This window comes from Cynocephalus volans, chromosome 1 (genome assembly GCF_027409185.1).
Source record: "Cynocephalus volans isolate mCynVol1 chromosome 1, mCynVol1.pri, whole genome shotgun sequence".
NCBI classification, from domain to species: domain Eukaryota; kingdom Metazoa; phylum Chordata; class Mammalia; order Dermoptera; family Cynocephalidae; genus Cynocephalus; species Cynocephalus volans.
Genome location: NC_084460.1, coordinates 120117502 through 120134972, shown reverse-complemented (window position 1 = coordinate 120134972; position 17471 = coordinate 120117502). Strand labels below are relative to the sequence as shown.

Sequence of the window (17471 nt, the reverse complement as noted above, 5' to 3'; positions counted from 1 at the left end):
TGAGGACAGGATTCACAACTTGTAATCTGGCAATAATTAGCTGTTGTTTAAGTTACTAAAGTATTGATGATGAACTCTCCCATCGTTTTAGGTTAATGAAGATGCTGAGGTATGTAATCACTCTGAGTATTCCACCAATTATCCTGTTTTCAAAGGAAAACTATCCTGAAAAATAAAGAGACTTGGTGACTTATAATCTCTTTTGCTCTCCAAGCTCTGAGGTGGTTGGGCTGCGGATGCAGAGTGACTGCTGTGAAGCTTTGCTTCAAGGTCTAATTGTGGTCAACACTCCAAGCCAAAGTCAGGAAAGCCAATTCTGCCATCTGCATAGGTTGCCATTACCCAGATTTTGTGCTTTGTTTGCAGGAATATCACATAAAGTAATAACTTGAGAATTCACTTTTCCATTACTAGTGCCACACACACAGAAGAAATCCGGCCAGCAGAGGAAATAGATTGCCTAGCAGAAGCCAGAGGGTGACCACCAGGCTAGAGGAACGGGAACAGAGATCTAGGGTTGAAAACAAAAAATTGACTTTCTATAGACATTTTTTGGATACAGCATACCAATTAAATATTGACAGGTGATTAAATATATACAGGTGGGTGGTTATTAATTTTATATATATATATATTTTTTTTTTTTTTTAATTTTATTTTGTCGATATACAATGTGGTTGATTATTGTGGCCCATTACCAAAACCTCCCTCCCTCCTCCCTCTCCCCCCTACAGGTGGTTATTAAAAGGGGAACAAGGACTACATTAGAGAGCAGAATCAAGAGAGACTTCCTGAAACCTGGACATGCAAAGTTATTTTAATATTATGGAGGAAGAAAAGATGCATCCACCACGTCAAGGCTGAAAAATGGCACCCAAGAAAAGAAAGAAGTGTCTTAGGGTCATATTGCAGCAAAGCTAAACATGATACACAGGAAAGTAAACTAATATCTTGGCTATTCTGAGATGGACTGAAGAATTTTCTTCTACTCCTTGTCCCTTCTAAGTAGGGTGACTGTATAAATTATCACCCCAAACAAATGCATTTTGTAATACAGGGGAGCACTATTAATTACATGAAGACAACAGGCACATGGACTATCTCAGGCAAACCAGGACATATGGTCCCCTATTTCTAAGTATCTGCCACCCATCCATATCACCCTAAGACTGATAGAGCAAAGATTTTATGGGTTTTGGGCACTTGGGTGTATTTTCCAAAACGATTCTCAAATGAAACAATTCTCATAATGAAAACAGTTTTATAGCAATTGAGAGATCAGGCCAACCTGATCTTTTTTTAGGATGAGTTGTCCTTTTTAAAATTTTGAACAATAAAGATGGGTGTTTAAAGAATGAAGCAAAGTTCAAGTTGACTTGCTTAAAAGAAAACATGGCTGGTCTTCAGCTACAGAATAAACGGAATCATAATGTCTATGCATTGGAGCCTGCTCTTTAAGCATTATACGGTGTGGAAATGTATTTAAAAAATTATTTCACTAGGCCGGACCATGGCTCACTCGGTAGAGTGTGGTGCTGATAACACCAAGGCCATGGGTTCGGATCCTATATAGGGATGGCCAGTTTGCTCACTGGCTGAGCGTGGTGCTGACAACACCAAGCCAAGGGTTGAGATCCCCTTACTGGTCATCTTTAAAATAAATAAATAAATAAATAAATAAATAAATAAATAAATAAATAAATAAATAAATAAATAAATAATTATTTCACTGCATGTAATCCAGGTAACCCATAGGGAACTTCTATTCCTCAATAAAATCAACTTGTATTTGTTACAAATGTAATTGTATTAGTATACAAATCCTATAAAAAGCCCACTTAGCAGAGAACAGTGCTTCTCAAAGTATGGTCTCTAGACCAACAACATCAGCATCACCAGAGAACTTGTTAAAAATGAAAATTCTCAGACTCAACCGACATCTTCTGAATCAGAAACTCTGGAGGTGAGTTTTAACATGATTTAATTTAATAATCACATTTAACATGATTTAATCATGTATTAAGATGATTCTGATGCATGCTGCAATGTCAAATATGGTAGCCACTAGCTACATGTGCTATTTAAATTAAAATTAAACATTTATTCCTCAGTCACACTATCCACATTTCACATGTTCAATACTCACATGTGGCTAATAACTATTATATAGGAGAGTGTGAATTATAGAACATGCCCATTACCCCAGAAAGTTCTATTGGACAAGTTCTGGCCTAGAGCATTAGATAGAGTAGTCTTGGCCAGAGCAAGAAATGGACACTGAAGTCACTAATAACACAGGCATGTCCTTTTATCTCCTGGTTTCCAATTTGGCCCAAAGGAAACAGGCAAGGTACTACCTGTTGTTTATTCACTGTTGGGACTAAAATTTAACAAACTATTAAAACATTTATGGCACCTCCGGAACATTTTTTATCCATCAAAAACATTGCACTTTCTGTGACAGCACTTTTATTTTTTATTTTTATAGTTTTTGGTGGCTGGCCAGTAAGGAGATCCAAACCTTTGATCTTGCTGTTATTAATACTGCGCTCTAACCAACTCATCTAACTGGCCAGCCTGTGATAGTACTTTGAAAAAGAAAGATTTTAAAAAGGTGTTTCAAAACGCAATGGAGATGATTAGACCTGGGTCAAGATCTGAACCAAATTATTTATTAGCTGTGATCATGCCTACATTACTTAATCTCTTTACATCTTAGTTTTCTCATATTTAAAATGATGATAATTTGTACCTCGACATTGGGCTAAGTGAAACAAGCCAGGCACAGAAAAACAAATACCACATGATCTCACTTATATGTGGAATCTAAAAAAGTTTAACCTCAAAAAAAGAAAAAAAAATAAGTTGAACGTCATAGAAGTAGAGAGTAGAATGGTTACCAGAGGCTAGGGGTTGGGGGTGGGGAGGAAGGAAATGGGAAGTTGTCGATCAAAGGGTACAATGTTTCAGAAAGAAGGAATAAGTTTTGAGATCTATTGTATAAGCAATAGTCTATTGTGACTATTGTGACTACAGTCAACAATAATGTATTGCATATTTTAAAATAATCAGGAGAATAAATTTTAAATGTCTCACCATAAATAATGATAGGTAAACGAGGTGGTAGATATGTTAATTAGTTTGTTTAATCATTCCACATTGAATACACATATCAAACATTACATTTATCCCATAAATGTACACAACTATGATGTGTCAATTAAAAATAATATTAAACAGAAAGTAATTCCTACCTCATTAGGTTTCGTAATGATTAAATGCAATGAAATATAAATAAAGCATTTGGAAAAGTGTCTAGCATTCAATAAATGGAAGCAAAAACAACCCCTATGATCTGAAGAGACCAGGAAGAATTTAGGAATAAATCTTTCATATTCACTAATGGAAACTGTCTTAAGCAATATAAAACAACTATCTAGTCACACTAATGTATTTAGAAGTGATGACTAAGGAAAAGGAAGGAGAATAGAAGATGAGAGTTTTATATTCTAAGAGAAATTACAAATGTAAGGAGGCTATGAGAACTAACCACAAACGAACAACAACAACAAAAAAATCAGAAGAATTTGGGGAGAGAAATATCATTTTATAATTCCTCCAGAATATTAGCAGTTTTAATGTTTTTAAGGCATACTCAAAAACCTAAATACTGTAATTTATTTATTTATTTATTTATTTTTGTCATTTTTTCGTGACCGGCACTCAGCCAGTGAGTGCACCAGTCATTCTTATATAGGATCCGAACCCGCGGCGGGAGCGTTGCCGCGCTCCCAGCGCAGCACTCTACCAAGTGCGCCACGGGCTCGGCCCTAAATACTGTAATTTATAAGACAGCCAGATTAGGGATGATTATTTAATAAGCATCATCAAAGACTAATTCTAATTATTGTACATCTAACACAAATACATTTAAAACATCAAATCTTACTCTTACAAAAATTTGGTGGGTTATAAAAACTGTATTAAAAGGAAACAATTTGGGGGGCCGAGCCCATGGTGCACTCGGGAGAGTGCAGCGCTGGGAGCGCAGCGACGCTCCCGCCACGGGCTCGGATCCTATATAGGACTGGCCGGTGCACTCACTGGCTGAGTGCCAGCCACGAAAAAGACAAAAAAAAAAAAAAAAAAAAAAAAAAAAAAAAAAAAAAAAAAAAAAAAAAAGGAAACAATTTGGGGCTGGCCTGTGGCTCACTTGGGAGAGTGTGGTGCTGATAACATCGAGGCCACGGGTTCAGATCCCTATATAGGGATGGCCGGTTAGCTCACTTGGGAGAGCGTGGTGCTGACAACACCACGTCAAGGGTTAAGATCCCCTTACCGGTTGTCTTTAAAAAATAAATAAATAAAAATAAAAATAAAATAAAAGGAAACAATTTATTAGAAAAGTGGGAGGTCAGGATGCTTTAGAATATCAACAGTGAAGCTTATAAAGTTTAAAAAGCAATGCCTAAGAGGTAGGAAGGTGTTTATTCTTGTAATGTTTTGCACATTTTTCAAAATTGTGTTAGTGATTTGGAGGTTACAGTGCTCTTTTGAGCATGATTCCTCATAGAACTAATTAGTTAACGTGAAAGAAAATCACATCATTGCACCACAGCCTCTGAAGGGTGACTGATAAAGAGGAAGCAGGATAAAAAGTAGAGTGTAGAGTGCCAGGAGGTTGATGTGGAGGGGGTTGGGTGGTTTGCAATCTCCACTGCCCACCTCCTTTCAGCAGATTCATTTGTGTTTGTCATGGTCCAAGGGCAGGAACTTGGTTATTTCGTAGCTCCTTGACCTGGTCTGGCTTTCTCCTTATTCCTACACATTCTTCTCCTGTACTCCTAAGATTTTTACCCCTGTATCAGCTGGAGGTAACTCTCCCTTTATCTCAAATCTAAGTACTAATGGTCTGAATCCCTGCTCATCTCTTTGATAATGAGATGGTGATAGTTTCTTACAGTTAAAGAATTTTAACTGGGATTAAAAATTTAAAGATTAGGTTTAAGGATGGGAACTCCATTAGAACCATCTATTTATGGACCATTAGCTCTCTAATTCTAGCCAAAGCAATCTAAAAACAATGACAAAATTAAATCATCCTACCAGCTTCACATTGAAAGTAAAAGTTAACAGCATACTTAACATTACATTTACTGTATACCACATCAAGTGACCTAAGATTTATATCATGTCAAATTATTGTGTCATTACTAGTGTAACTGCAGAAAACTCAGCTAACTGTAGTATTATGCAGAAAAAAGTAACATTGCAGGACTGAGACTGCTACTGTTAGAAAGTTCTGCTTGCAAGATGGCCCTGAGCTGTTGTCTGGGAACTGGCTTCCTCTGGACTTTGCCCCATGATCCTTTTCCCTTTGCTGATTTTGCTTTGCATCCTTTCACTTTAACAAATCTAAGCCATGAATATGACAAGCAGCTGAGTCCTGTGAGTCCTCCTAGTGCACCAATGAACCTGGGGATAGTCTTAATGACCGCCAACACAAGTACAAATCTCCATAGTCTAGTTGAAAATAGAAGGTGACATTCAGCTTACCTCTAAAATTAACTTCCTTTCCCAAATCCTGGGGAAAGGGCAATGTAGTTCCATACAAAAATACCTCCAGTTGAGAAAATGAAACATTGAATAAGATTTTTATTGTCCATATTCTAAAAATGTCAAACTGCCAAAGAATCTCATAGGTCATTTAAATCAAAGCTTTGAGAATTTATAAATTATTTTATTCTATTTTTATTTTTTTGGCAGCTGGCTGGTATAGGCATTGAACCCTGGACCTTAGTTATTATCAGCACCACACTCTAATCAACTGAGCTAACCGGCCAGCCCGAGAATTCATCACTTCTGCTTTTATAACTCTTAGCAATGGATCATTAGCCTCAGTTCAAACACCTTCAATAATGGGGAACATATTCTTTTCAAGGCAGTCCTTTCCATTCCTCTCCTGGCTCTAAGATTTAACTGGAATCGATCTCCTTACGACTTCAATATATTGGTCCTAATTTTACTTTCTGAAGTCTCATAGAATAAGTACAGATGGTTCCCAACTTACAATGGTTCTACTTAACAATTTTTCGACTTTATGATGAGTTAGGGTATTTTTTATCATGTTTTTTATATGTCTATCAGGGTATTTAACACACTTTTGACTTACAATATTTTCAACTTATGATGGATTTATTGGGATATAACTCCATCATAAGTCAAGTAATATCTGGTATAATATCCCTCAATGAAAGCCACCTTGTCTTTGCCGGGCTCTGTCTTTCTATCTCACTTTGTGTGTGTTTTTGTGTCTCCTGCATCATTCTCTTCTTTGTGGGTATGTAAGTAAATGTAGTATTAAATATGCTCAGTTAGCTTTTACTTCTAATGTGAACTTGATAGGATGACTTAATTTTGTTACTATTGTTTACTCTTAATTTCAAAATGAATGGATAAAACATTCACATTTTGTGACCTTCAATGAATTACTCTGTGCAAGTCAGAGGTTCTTCACACAGAAAGGTTCCTCGCCCTTGCCCTTACTGAATAGAAGCGTCAAGTTTATCTACCTTAGCTTTCTAATGATGGTGGGAATGAATATTTTCCCTGTCAGAAGAGAAGAAGCTCAACCTGTTTTAGAGCTCCCTTAAAGGGAATTTTCAATATCTTATATGAAAAGTCCCCACTTTACTTTTCCCTCTTTACTTTGACCATAGAGAGTACTCACCCAGTGGTAAAGCTCGGGTCAGATTAGCAGCTGGAGGATCTGTTTCTGGAGGACAGGGCTCACAGAAGTCCCAACATGATGGGCAAAGCAGGTTTCCACCGTGAATCCAGCCATTCATCTGAATACTGACAGGGAGGACCTGCCCGGCTCGACTACACAAATATGAAGTATCTTGGACCCAAACCTTCAGACCTTGAGGAGAACAAGAAACCTTTAAATAGGGGGAAAAAAATTCTGGTCAGTAAGATTCTAGGATATGAGATTTCTCCTTTAACTGTGGGAAATGTATTAAAATTTACTAAAAATATTGGTTATAAAGCACAATTTGGGACAAGGGCATATCTTTAACCTCATATAGAGAGGGTAAGTTATTTAGGTTCTAAAAGAATTTCACTCTGTGGTATTAGGTATTAAATTTGAGCCTAGCATGTTTTTAAGAATCTGATGAAAGCTATGAACACTTTTCCTGAAAAATACAAGGGAACACATATACAGCTTCAAATACAATTTGAATTCACAGACCCCTGAAGCCAAGTTACAAAGAATAATATTTCTGTAGATTCCAGTATCCTTATATACTTCAGCTGAAATCTCTGTCAAACAGCCTATCTCTCTACAAGTAATTAAATTTTTGCCAAATTTTTATTGTTTTAAATTTTAAAAATAATATATATCCATTTTAGACCAAAAAAAAAAAAAAAAAAACAGTACAGAACTGTACATAGTAAAAGTTCTTCATTCTTTCTCCCTACCCAAGATCCTCTGCTCAGAGATAAAAACAGTCACAGTGATTTTATCCAGACTAGTAACATCTTTTAAAGGCAAGACTCATATCTCAATTGCAAAGGATAACTAATGAAATCAACTTTAAAAAGCAAAAACATTAAAGCATTTAAAAATTACCATGTCTTCTTCAAAGTTGTTTTCTACAAAGACTTCACATTAATTTCAATTATGCTACTTCATATCATTTTATTTATTTTTTTGGCAGCTGGCCGGTACAGGGATCTGAATCCTTGACCTTGGTGTTATCAGCACCACGCTCTCCCAAGTGAGCTATCCGGCCAGCCCAACCTACTCCATTATAAATATTTCTGGAACTTCTCTCTTGGGACTAACTTCAAGGCCAGTGCATGCTTCTAAATATGTCTGATGGTAGCAAATTTTTACTTTGCAAGTGATTTTTGGAAATAGCCTGAAGTTGCCAAAAACCAAGTCTGCTAAAGGTAGTTGATTACACTGGTTACACAAGGTTAAACATACATGTGATGCAAAATTACTAAGACTGATTCTCTTAGCTATTAAAGTACTTCTAAAAGCAAAGAGGAGTTTAAAAAGTATATTTGAATGATGGTGGCATTTTTGAAAGAAATCTATCATCACTTAATGTATTAGTCCGTTTCTGTTGCTTACAACAAAATACATGGAACTGGGTGATTTTTCAGATAATGAAATTTATTGCTTACAGTTTCTTAGGCTGGGAAGTCCAAAGTCCAGGGAACATGGCTGGTGATTGTCTTGGAGGTGGTGAAGTGACAGCATAGTACCACATTGCAAAAGTGGTGGAGCAGAGAGAGACTAACCTCTTCATTCACTCTCCTCCAATCCATGCCCCAACCACCATTATTAATCCATTCACTACAGTATGATCCTACAATCTAATTACCTCTTCAAGGCCCCAGCTTTCAATTACCATAATTGGATTTCCCAGCCTCAACAGTTACAGTGGGAATTAAACTTTTAATATATGGACTTTGGGTACACAATTCAATCAACCTATAGCAATCAAGTTGAAATATAACACTCATTTGGAAATTTAAGTTATAATAAGCTATTAGGAAAACAAAAAACAACAAAGTGTGACCCCTTCTGCAAGTCTGTCATTCAATGACCCATGTCTAGTAAGTATCACCACAGCTACACTGCAATGAAAGTATGCTTTTAAGTAAAATTGAGTTAGCACTGTGGCTGGTGCTGAAAAGGATACCAAAGAAGTCCATGATAGTGCCTGCTCTCTAGCAGCTTTAATTGAGGAAAGATGGATGGGATATAAATATTTTTTTCTAAAAAATTAATAGTGCCACACTGTTTTATGATTAAAAGTAAATGGTGGAAACAAGAGCAATAAATATTAGAAAGTTTCATGGAAGAAAGAGCTTTTATATCCTAAAGATGTACACAAGATTTGGATCCTAATAAGGCAGATGTTACAGGTTGGAAAATAAAATGCACATGGTTTAGAGATAAGAATTATGAGAGTGTTGATAGGGCAAGAGGAAAACTCTCTTGATGAAGTATAAGTACTCCCATTATGAAATTCTGGGAATTATGTGTGGGCAAATAGGGTAGATGTACAAGTAGTAGCAGACTCAAGAAAGCTGAATCAAAATCCAGCAGCAGGGCTGGCCGGTTAGCTCAATTGGTTAGAGCATTTGTTATAACACCAAGGTCAAGGGTTCAGAACCCTGTACTGGCCAGCCACCAAAAACCACAAAAACAACCCCCCCACACCCCCCAAAATCCAGCAGGAGGGAAAGCCAAGAAGCAACTTGATTTGCATTACAGAACACAGGGAAGGCTCAGGAATTGCTGGTACCAGAAACCAGGAAGTAAGAGCTACAATTAGAAGGATTAAAGTCTATTTAAGAAACAGATCCCAGGATTCCTCTCCTTCACTATGAGCAGCTGGGCCACTATTCCTTCCTAATCCTGCATACTGGAGACTTATTTTTTGGAAAGGATAAAACAGAGGATTCTGCTCTGGGGGAAACCAAGTACAGGTGAGGACTGGGATGCCATTCTGAAAATAGGGCTCTAATAAAAGTTTACATATTAAATGTTGAGACCCTTTAGCATTCAAAACTCTCTTAGTTCCTAGAACACTGACAGCTATGCATACAAACTCTATGACCGGATATTAGAAATTTCCTGTGAGAAATCTGACCAGCCCAAGAGAAAAACCCCTCAAGATACACATATCAAAGGTTTTGGAAGGAAAGCCATATAGTGAAGACCAACGTCAACAGGCCTGATGTACATGCTCAAATTGTCTTTCAGCTCTTTCATATTCAAGATCTCTTGAATATGAACAGGCTATTAAAGATCACCAAAAACAGACCCAATCCATTAAATTTCATAATAGTGGGAGATGGTTTGAGGAGTTAAAAAATAATTTACCAGCTTTCAGAGATGAAGGAAAAAAATTATATACAATCAAAAATCAGAATGATACTGAGAACTAGGACAGAAAGGAAAAATGCCTTCAGAATTCTGATAGAAAATGACCGTCAAAAAGAAAGCTATACCCAGCCAAACTATTTAAAAAATGGCAGAATATGCTACCCAGAAATATGCCATTTTGGCGTAAGGATTATTTAGAGGTAAAAGCGCTTAAAAGCTACAGATACAATTAGAATGTTCTGACCTCCCCTTTTCTTCCCAAAAGCAGGAGATAAAACTCTCATATGAGAGATGTTCTCCCTGTTCCAGGACAGAGGAAATATTCTTATCACCAGAGACAGAAAGTCAAAGCAAGAGAATTCTACATAAACAGACTTTGTTAAAATACTTATCTTCCTAGGCCGGCCCGTGGCTCACTCGGTAGAGTGCGGTGCTGATAGCACCAAGGCCACGGGTTCGGATCCTATAAAAAAAAAAAAAAAAAAAAAAAAAAAATACTTATCTTCCTTTAGCCTCCCCATATATTTTAGTTACTTTTCTGTAACTGCCTCCCTTTGCTCAATCCAGTATAAAAGCACATAGGCTTTGCTACTTCTTTGGGTCTTCATTTCCTCATGAGAGCTCCCGTGTCACATAGAACTTATATTGAATTAATTTGCATGCTTTTCTCCTTTTAATCAGTCTTATGCCAATTTAATTCTCAGGTCCCGTCAGAGACCCCCTAAGAGGGTGAAGTTTTGCCTTCCTTATACTACCATCAGGTATAATTATAGAATAGTGACACTTTCAGACATGCAAGGTCTCAAAATTTTCCTCTCTCATATATTCCTTCTCAAAAATCCAGTAGGGGGGCTGGCTGGTTAGCTCAGTTGGTTAGAGCGCAGCCTTATAACACAACGTCATGGGCTTGGATCCCCATAGGTGTGGAGTATACTAACATTTATAAAGCAAATGTATTTCACAGGGCCTAGTTTCCAAAGCCCTGTAGTTTCAGGTTTAACCTAACTTTAAAAAAATTATATATAGAAATGTTAACCTTGCAAAAGACAGGAAACTTTCCCCAGGCTAAAGCCTCTGATATAGAAATAGAATTGTAACAGCAAAATTGCTGGCTCAAAGGAGAGATGTCTTTGGTGCAGGTTAACCTTACTTAACTGTTATGTAAACGTACTAAGGAAATTGCTGTAGGGAAAGAAAATGTTTGCTAAGAACAAACTTTTGTTAGTGGATCGACTTAACCTTTTGCAAATTCCATTATGGAATGTCACTTTGTTATTTCACTGATGTTACCAGCCTCTATTCTTAAACTATACTTAGCCATAACCCCACCTATGTTCTTTTTCTGTAACTTTCTGTCCTGGAAAATAAATACTGAGACAGAACCCCAGTTCAGTGTTAATTTCCCAAAGGAGGAATGCCTCTCTCTTGAGGGTTCCAGGAAGTTAACCCTTTCTGGTGTCTCGCTGCTCAGAGGAAATGGGCTTTGCATAATCCTTTTTGTTTCTCCGTCACCCAGGGGAAGAGAGGTGACAAATCCATGCGAGGCAAAGTAACACATAGTGGCCAACTGCCAAAAAAAAAAAAACAAAAACAAAGTAAGAAAAAAATCCACTAGGAGATATGTTCCACTAAAGTGAAAAAAGAAACCAAGAAAGCATATGATACAAAATCCACGAAGAAGGGGATCCAATTCAAGAGAGAGGCAAAGGATGATCACGACTGGAGATCCCAAGATGAAAGCTGTACTGCAAATCTGAAGATTATCTAGTCTAGATTAGCGCAGGTCATAAATTTCCAGAAGAGATTTTCTCAAGATAAATTGAAAGATACCTAAGTATCTAATTGTACTGAAAGGAGATGAAGGGGTTGACTGGTTAGATCAGCTGGTTAGAGTACAGCCTTATAAAACCAAGGTGGCGGGTTTGGATCTCCATACTGGCCAGCCACCTGAAAAAAAAAAGGAGATGAGCCCAACTGGGAGAAGAGTTTGAAACTAAGTTCTAAATACAAAGTGTTGAGGAGAATTAGAAAATTAATCACTGAATATTACACAGATCCACATTATATAGTCATAGTAATGTATCCAAATTATCTATCCAAAATTACCACGGGGAGGATCAAGAAATAAAGAGAACGTAGTGGAAGGAGGGGGTGAAAGACCTAAGTGCTCATCTTCCAAAGTCAACCGATAACACCTGAAATTGAAACATTATAAAGAATAAGATTTTTATAAATAAGAAAGCAAATACTACCCCTCCCCCACAAAATCTCCTCCAATACAATCAAACAGCTACAAATTGAAAGTGATACCTCTGGGAATAAGCTATTAATGTTAAGGAAGTAATACCAAGGACTGCAGTTTTTTGAAAGAAGATGACAAATCTGACTCAAACTATTGATGTGTAAGTTTGATCAAAACTAAATTTCTTTTCTTTTTTCTTTTTTGGCAGCTGGTCAGTACAGGAATCAAACCCTGGACCTTGGTGTTAACACCACGCTCTAAACTTTTTTTTAAATTTCTTGATCAAAAAATAAAGATATAAAAAGGATCAACTTGGTTATGGAATGAAAATAGGGAAACTACATAGGGAACTGTGAAATGATGAAGGCAAACCTAAAATAAAATGGATATAAGAGATTACAATAGAAGAACAATCTAAAGTTTTACTCGTTATAGATCTGTCTTTATAGAACAGAGTAGAAAAAAATCACTTTGGTTTCTAGTCTGAGAGACTGACTGGTAACAGTGCTGGAAGCAGGATAACTGAGATGCAGAGTTGTTTGGAAGAGGATTGTAAACAAATTTTGGATGAATTGAATTTGGAATGACCTAAGTACAACCAAATTGTGATGTCCTATAGCCAGTTCAGACATAGGGCTGAAACTACTCAGATAATATTAAAAATGACTTTTTAATACACACTGCAGAACAGTATGTTTAACTTGTTACTATTTGTGTAAAAATAATTGAAATAATAATATACAAAGGTACTTAAAAAAGTTAGTAGAAAAATAGAATTAAACGATAATACAAATATTTCCAAGAACTTTTTGAAGATCCTTCTTATATTTGTGTCTGCACAGAGTTTATTTTTAGAAGGATATAAAAAGCTGATAATGTTAATTCCCTCCAAAGGGGGAAATAAGTGACTGGAGGACAGGAACAGGAGGAAGGCTTTTCCTGCACCCTGTACATTCTTTTATTATTTTGAATTTTTAACCATGCGAATTGCTTAGACAATAAAAAAAAAATTTTATTTCTTAAAAAATTCATATGAAAAGGTGCTAGTAGCACAAAAGGTGATAAATAAGATCCATGATCCCAGTTTCACTAGGGAAGAATATGTTAAGAACATAAAGAGTTGTCATTAAAACGTACATTTAAGCGTGTTTTATACAGAGATAATAAAGTTTCCCTTCAAACTTTCACCTGAAGTATGTCATCCTGTTTTTCTCTTCATTTTTATATTAATCTTGGCAATTATTTAACCACAAATAGGCAATCCTTAACTTATTAACAAAGTCCGCTTCAAAAACCCATTTATCTTATGGACAAATTCATTTATCTTATTCATTTATTTTCTGTGAGGAGGACATGAACTTTGGGGGCCAGGGGCAGAATGCTGTGGGGTGATGTCATACATTTGTCAAAACCCATAGAATATATAACACCAAGACTGAATCCTAATGTAAACTATGGGCATTGGGTAATAATGATGTGTAGGTTCATCAGTTGCAACAAATATACCTTTGTAGTGCAGGATGTTGATAGTGGGGAGGGCTGTGCATGTGCGGAGCAGGGGATATATGGGAACTCTCTGTATCTTCCGCTTAATTTTATTGTGAACCTAAAATTGCTCTAAAAAATACTATAGTTCCCCTTACCCACGGTTTCAGTTACCCGCAGTCAACAGATGGGTAAGTACAGTATGATAAGATATTTTAAGAGAGTGAGAGAGCAAGAGAGCAAGAGACCACATTCACATAACTTTTATTACATTATATTGTTATAGTTGTTCCATTTATTATTAATTATTGTTATTAATTTCCTACTGTGCCTAATTTGTAAGTTAAACTTTATCATAGGTATGTATGTAATACAGGAAAAAAACATAGCCTATATAGGGTTTGGTACCACCTGAGGTTTCAGGCATCCACTGGGGGTCTTGGAACATATCCCCTGCAGATAAAGGGGGAGTACTATAAAGTCTATTTATGAAGAAAACAAAAACAAAAGCAACTCAACAAAGAATAAATTTAAAAAAGTAAAATATGTAAATATACTTAGGTAAGTATTTTTGTATGGTGAAAAGTGAAAGTAAACTCAATACAAAACAGGGACGTGACATCCCAAATTATGATACTTTATTTTTTAATTAATTAATTATTTATTTATTTTTTAAAAAGATGACCGGTAAGGGGATCTCAACCCTTGGCTTGGTGTTGTCAGCACCACGCTCAGCCAGTGAGCAAACCGGCCATCCCTATATAGGATCTGAACCTGTGGCCTTGGTGTTATCAGCACCGCACTCTACCGAGTGAGCCACGGGCCGGCCTCCAAATTATACTTTAAAATGATGCAATGTTCTACAGCCATGAAGAATAGTAAGAATTATTATAGGAAAAATTTTGGAAATGGTGTTTTGTCCCCCATAAAAATGTACTAAGTAAAAGCAGCAAAACAAAATTATGTAGTATGATGACAATTAGGTCTAAACTAGGTAATTAACCAATACATAAATCTTTAATAGAATTTACTGGAAAGAGATTGAGGGATAACAGTTGTCAGAAGATTACAGCTGGAAAATATTTATTTCTATGGGCTGGCTGGTTAGCTCAGTTGGTTAGAGCACCATGTTGACAATACCAAGGTCAAGGGTTCAGATCCCTGTACATGCCAGCTACAAAAAAAAAAAAAAAAAAAAAAATCATATATATATAATAAATGTTTCTCATTATCTTTTGTAGGGTTTAAAAGTTAATTTTATATGAATTGTATGGTGTGTGAAATGTGAGTACATCTCAATAAAGCTGTTACCAAAAATAAAGTTAATTTTATAAGTAACTTTAAAAATAATAGTTAAATTTCCAGTTATAAAAGCCTTTTTAGCTCCTGCAGCTGGAATTACACAAAACATGCTTATTCTTAATTTTCAGGATCACACTCCCCTTCCTGACATCCATTAGTAGAGTATGGAATATTCATTAAGTTGGATGCACCCAAGTTATAGAATGAATGCCAGTATCTTGATAAGTTCTTAATAAGGTGATGCAGCCATTTAATAGCAAATATGCAAATAAGATAATTAAGAAAATAGCAGTTTGCCCCCTGTTGGGTTTCTAATTTCAAAGAAAAAAAACCCTCAAAACCTATTTAATCAGCAGTTGATTTATTAATTTTTTTTTTTTTTTTGTGGCTGGCAGGTGCAGGATCCAAACCGTTGAACTTGATGTTACAACACTGCACCCTAACCAACTGAGCTAAACAGCCAGCCCTGATCTATTAACTCTTGGTTTTTTGGCTGGCTGGCCAGTAAGAAGATCTGAACCCTTGATCTTGGTGTTACAACACCATGCTCTAACCATTTGAGCTAACCAGCCAGTTCCGATTTATTAATTCTTATAACACAAGCTCAGACTATTGAGATAAAATTAACATTTTTTCCATTATAAAGTAATATTTGTTCAAGAACAAAATTACATGTTTACCATTATTTCCTTAAGACATATTCCCAGAAGTAAAATTATTATATAACTTACTGATATATAGCAATTATATATATTTTTAAACAAATACAGAGATAATTTATATTAAAGAAATGACAATACACAAGCATCCAAATGAATATTTACATAAATAAACAAGATAAGTTAAAGTATTTATTTATTTGTTTGTTTATTTTTTTAAATTTTAACTTCTCAATATACATTGTAGTTGATTTTCGTGTCCCTTTACCCGTCTTCTCTCCCCCCTCCTTCTCTTCCCTCCCCACCACTACATCATATCAGTTCACTTGTAAGATAAGTTAAAGTATTGATCAGTAAATTAAATATATAAAATATAAAAAATACATTTAAAAATATTAAAACCATATAATGAGATAAAATTACATAATAATTGGCATAACTATTAACGAACATGGAATTTACCTGGTAACATCCACTCCCCCAGTCTGGGTAACTCAGCTTCCTCTCACACTTTTCCATGACAAATGCAGATTTCTGGATTAGACAAACTGAATGAGGACCATACTTTTCAGCACCATAGTTTTTAAATATTTCTAAAGCAAACCAGAAAAGTCTCATTAAAATTGATTTTTGGCTCAATGAACAAATGTTCAATGTTTTTATGATAAAAAGTTGCTTTAAAAATCAAACATGTTTAATGGAATTTTTAAATTTAAAAACATTGAGATAAACAGGACTCCAAATTCAACCTGGGTTCTCAATAAAGGAATTAGTGGGAGAAAATTACTATATCAGAAACAAGGGAATAAAACTGGGCCCAAAGTATCTAGGTTGGATGTATAGAGGAACTGGCACTAAAAATCACTAGATGGGGCTGGTTAGTTAGCTCAGCTGGTTACAGCATGATGCTGATGACACCAAGGTGCAGGGTTTGATTCCTATACTGGCCAGCTGCCAAAAAAAAATCACTAGATGACTAGATGCCAAGGTAAAGATCACTTTCACTAGTGACCTCAACAAGAGTCACCTCCAAGTGACCCATGATAGGATAAGGCCAAATGATTTGTATAATGAAGGCTTTTTTGGGGTGTTGCAACTTTTGTGAAACTTTCTTATATCTTCAACTTTTGCCATCTCCTGGAGGCCCATAAGTAACTTGGTGGTCTGGTCTCAGGCTAAGCACAAACCTGCAGAGATATGGGGTGGAATAAATGATCTCCAATACCCAATGGACAAAGGCATGAAGTTCATAAATCCTAGCAATAATTTGCTCTCTTGACACTATATAGAACAAGTTTTATTTTTTTTCTTTTTTACTCATCACTATACTAACAAGGATACAAGTTTCATCTGTTGAAAACAGAGTGCACAACTAGCCCACTTTGAAATATTATAAAAATATTTTATTTTATGTCAGTTTTGAAAAATCTTAATTATACAAGGTAATAATGAAAATGTGCAACAGAATAAAACAGAATCCTATATTTCTTTTATTTATGAGTTTCGAAGTCTTTGAAAAGCACAGTGATGAGTGTCTAAAACAGGGTTCAGTGAGCTACAACCCTCAGGCCCAAACGTGACACACCCATTCATTTACATATTGTCTATAACTGCTTTCGCACTGCAGCAGCAGAGCTGAGCACTTGTTACAGACACTGTAGGATATGCAAAATCTGAAATATTTATATCTTGTCCTTTAAAAAAAAAAAAAAAAAAAAAAAAAGACTGCCAACCCAAGCTCTAAAACAATAAAATCTGATGGTACATCTTTGGCAAATACATCACTGACAGACTTGTTTCTTTTGCTTTAACATGAAACTGCTGAGCAGTTATAAATCTTTAGGACATTTATTAAATAGGTGAGTGATGGAAA

The 17471-nt window shown here is 35.8% G+C and overlaps 1 protein-coding gene across 2 annotated transcripts in view; it reads right to left on the bottom strand.

The window, feature by feature from the left end:
- Positions 1-410: 410 nt before the first annotated feature.
- Positions 411-17471, bottom strand: part of LMLN (leishmanolysin like peptidase) — a 76405-nt gene continuing 59344 nt past the window's right edge. For both annotated transcript variants that reach the window (XM_063113303.1, XM_063113304.1), the window contains 3 exons: positions 16061-16191; positions 6731-6941; positions 411-511 (listed from right to left, as the gene is read on the bottom strand). In XM_063113303.1, the coding sequence (XP_062969373.1) occupies positions 411-511; positions 6731-6941; positions 16061-16191 (443 nt within the window). The remainder of the gene's footprint in view (positions 512-6730; positions 6942-16060; positions 16192-17471) is intronic.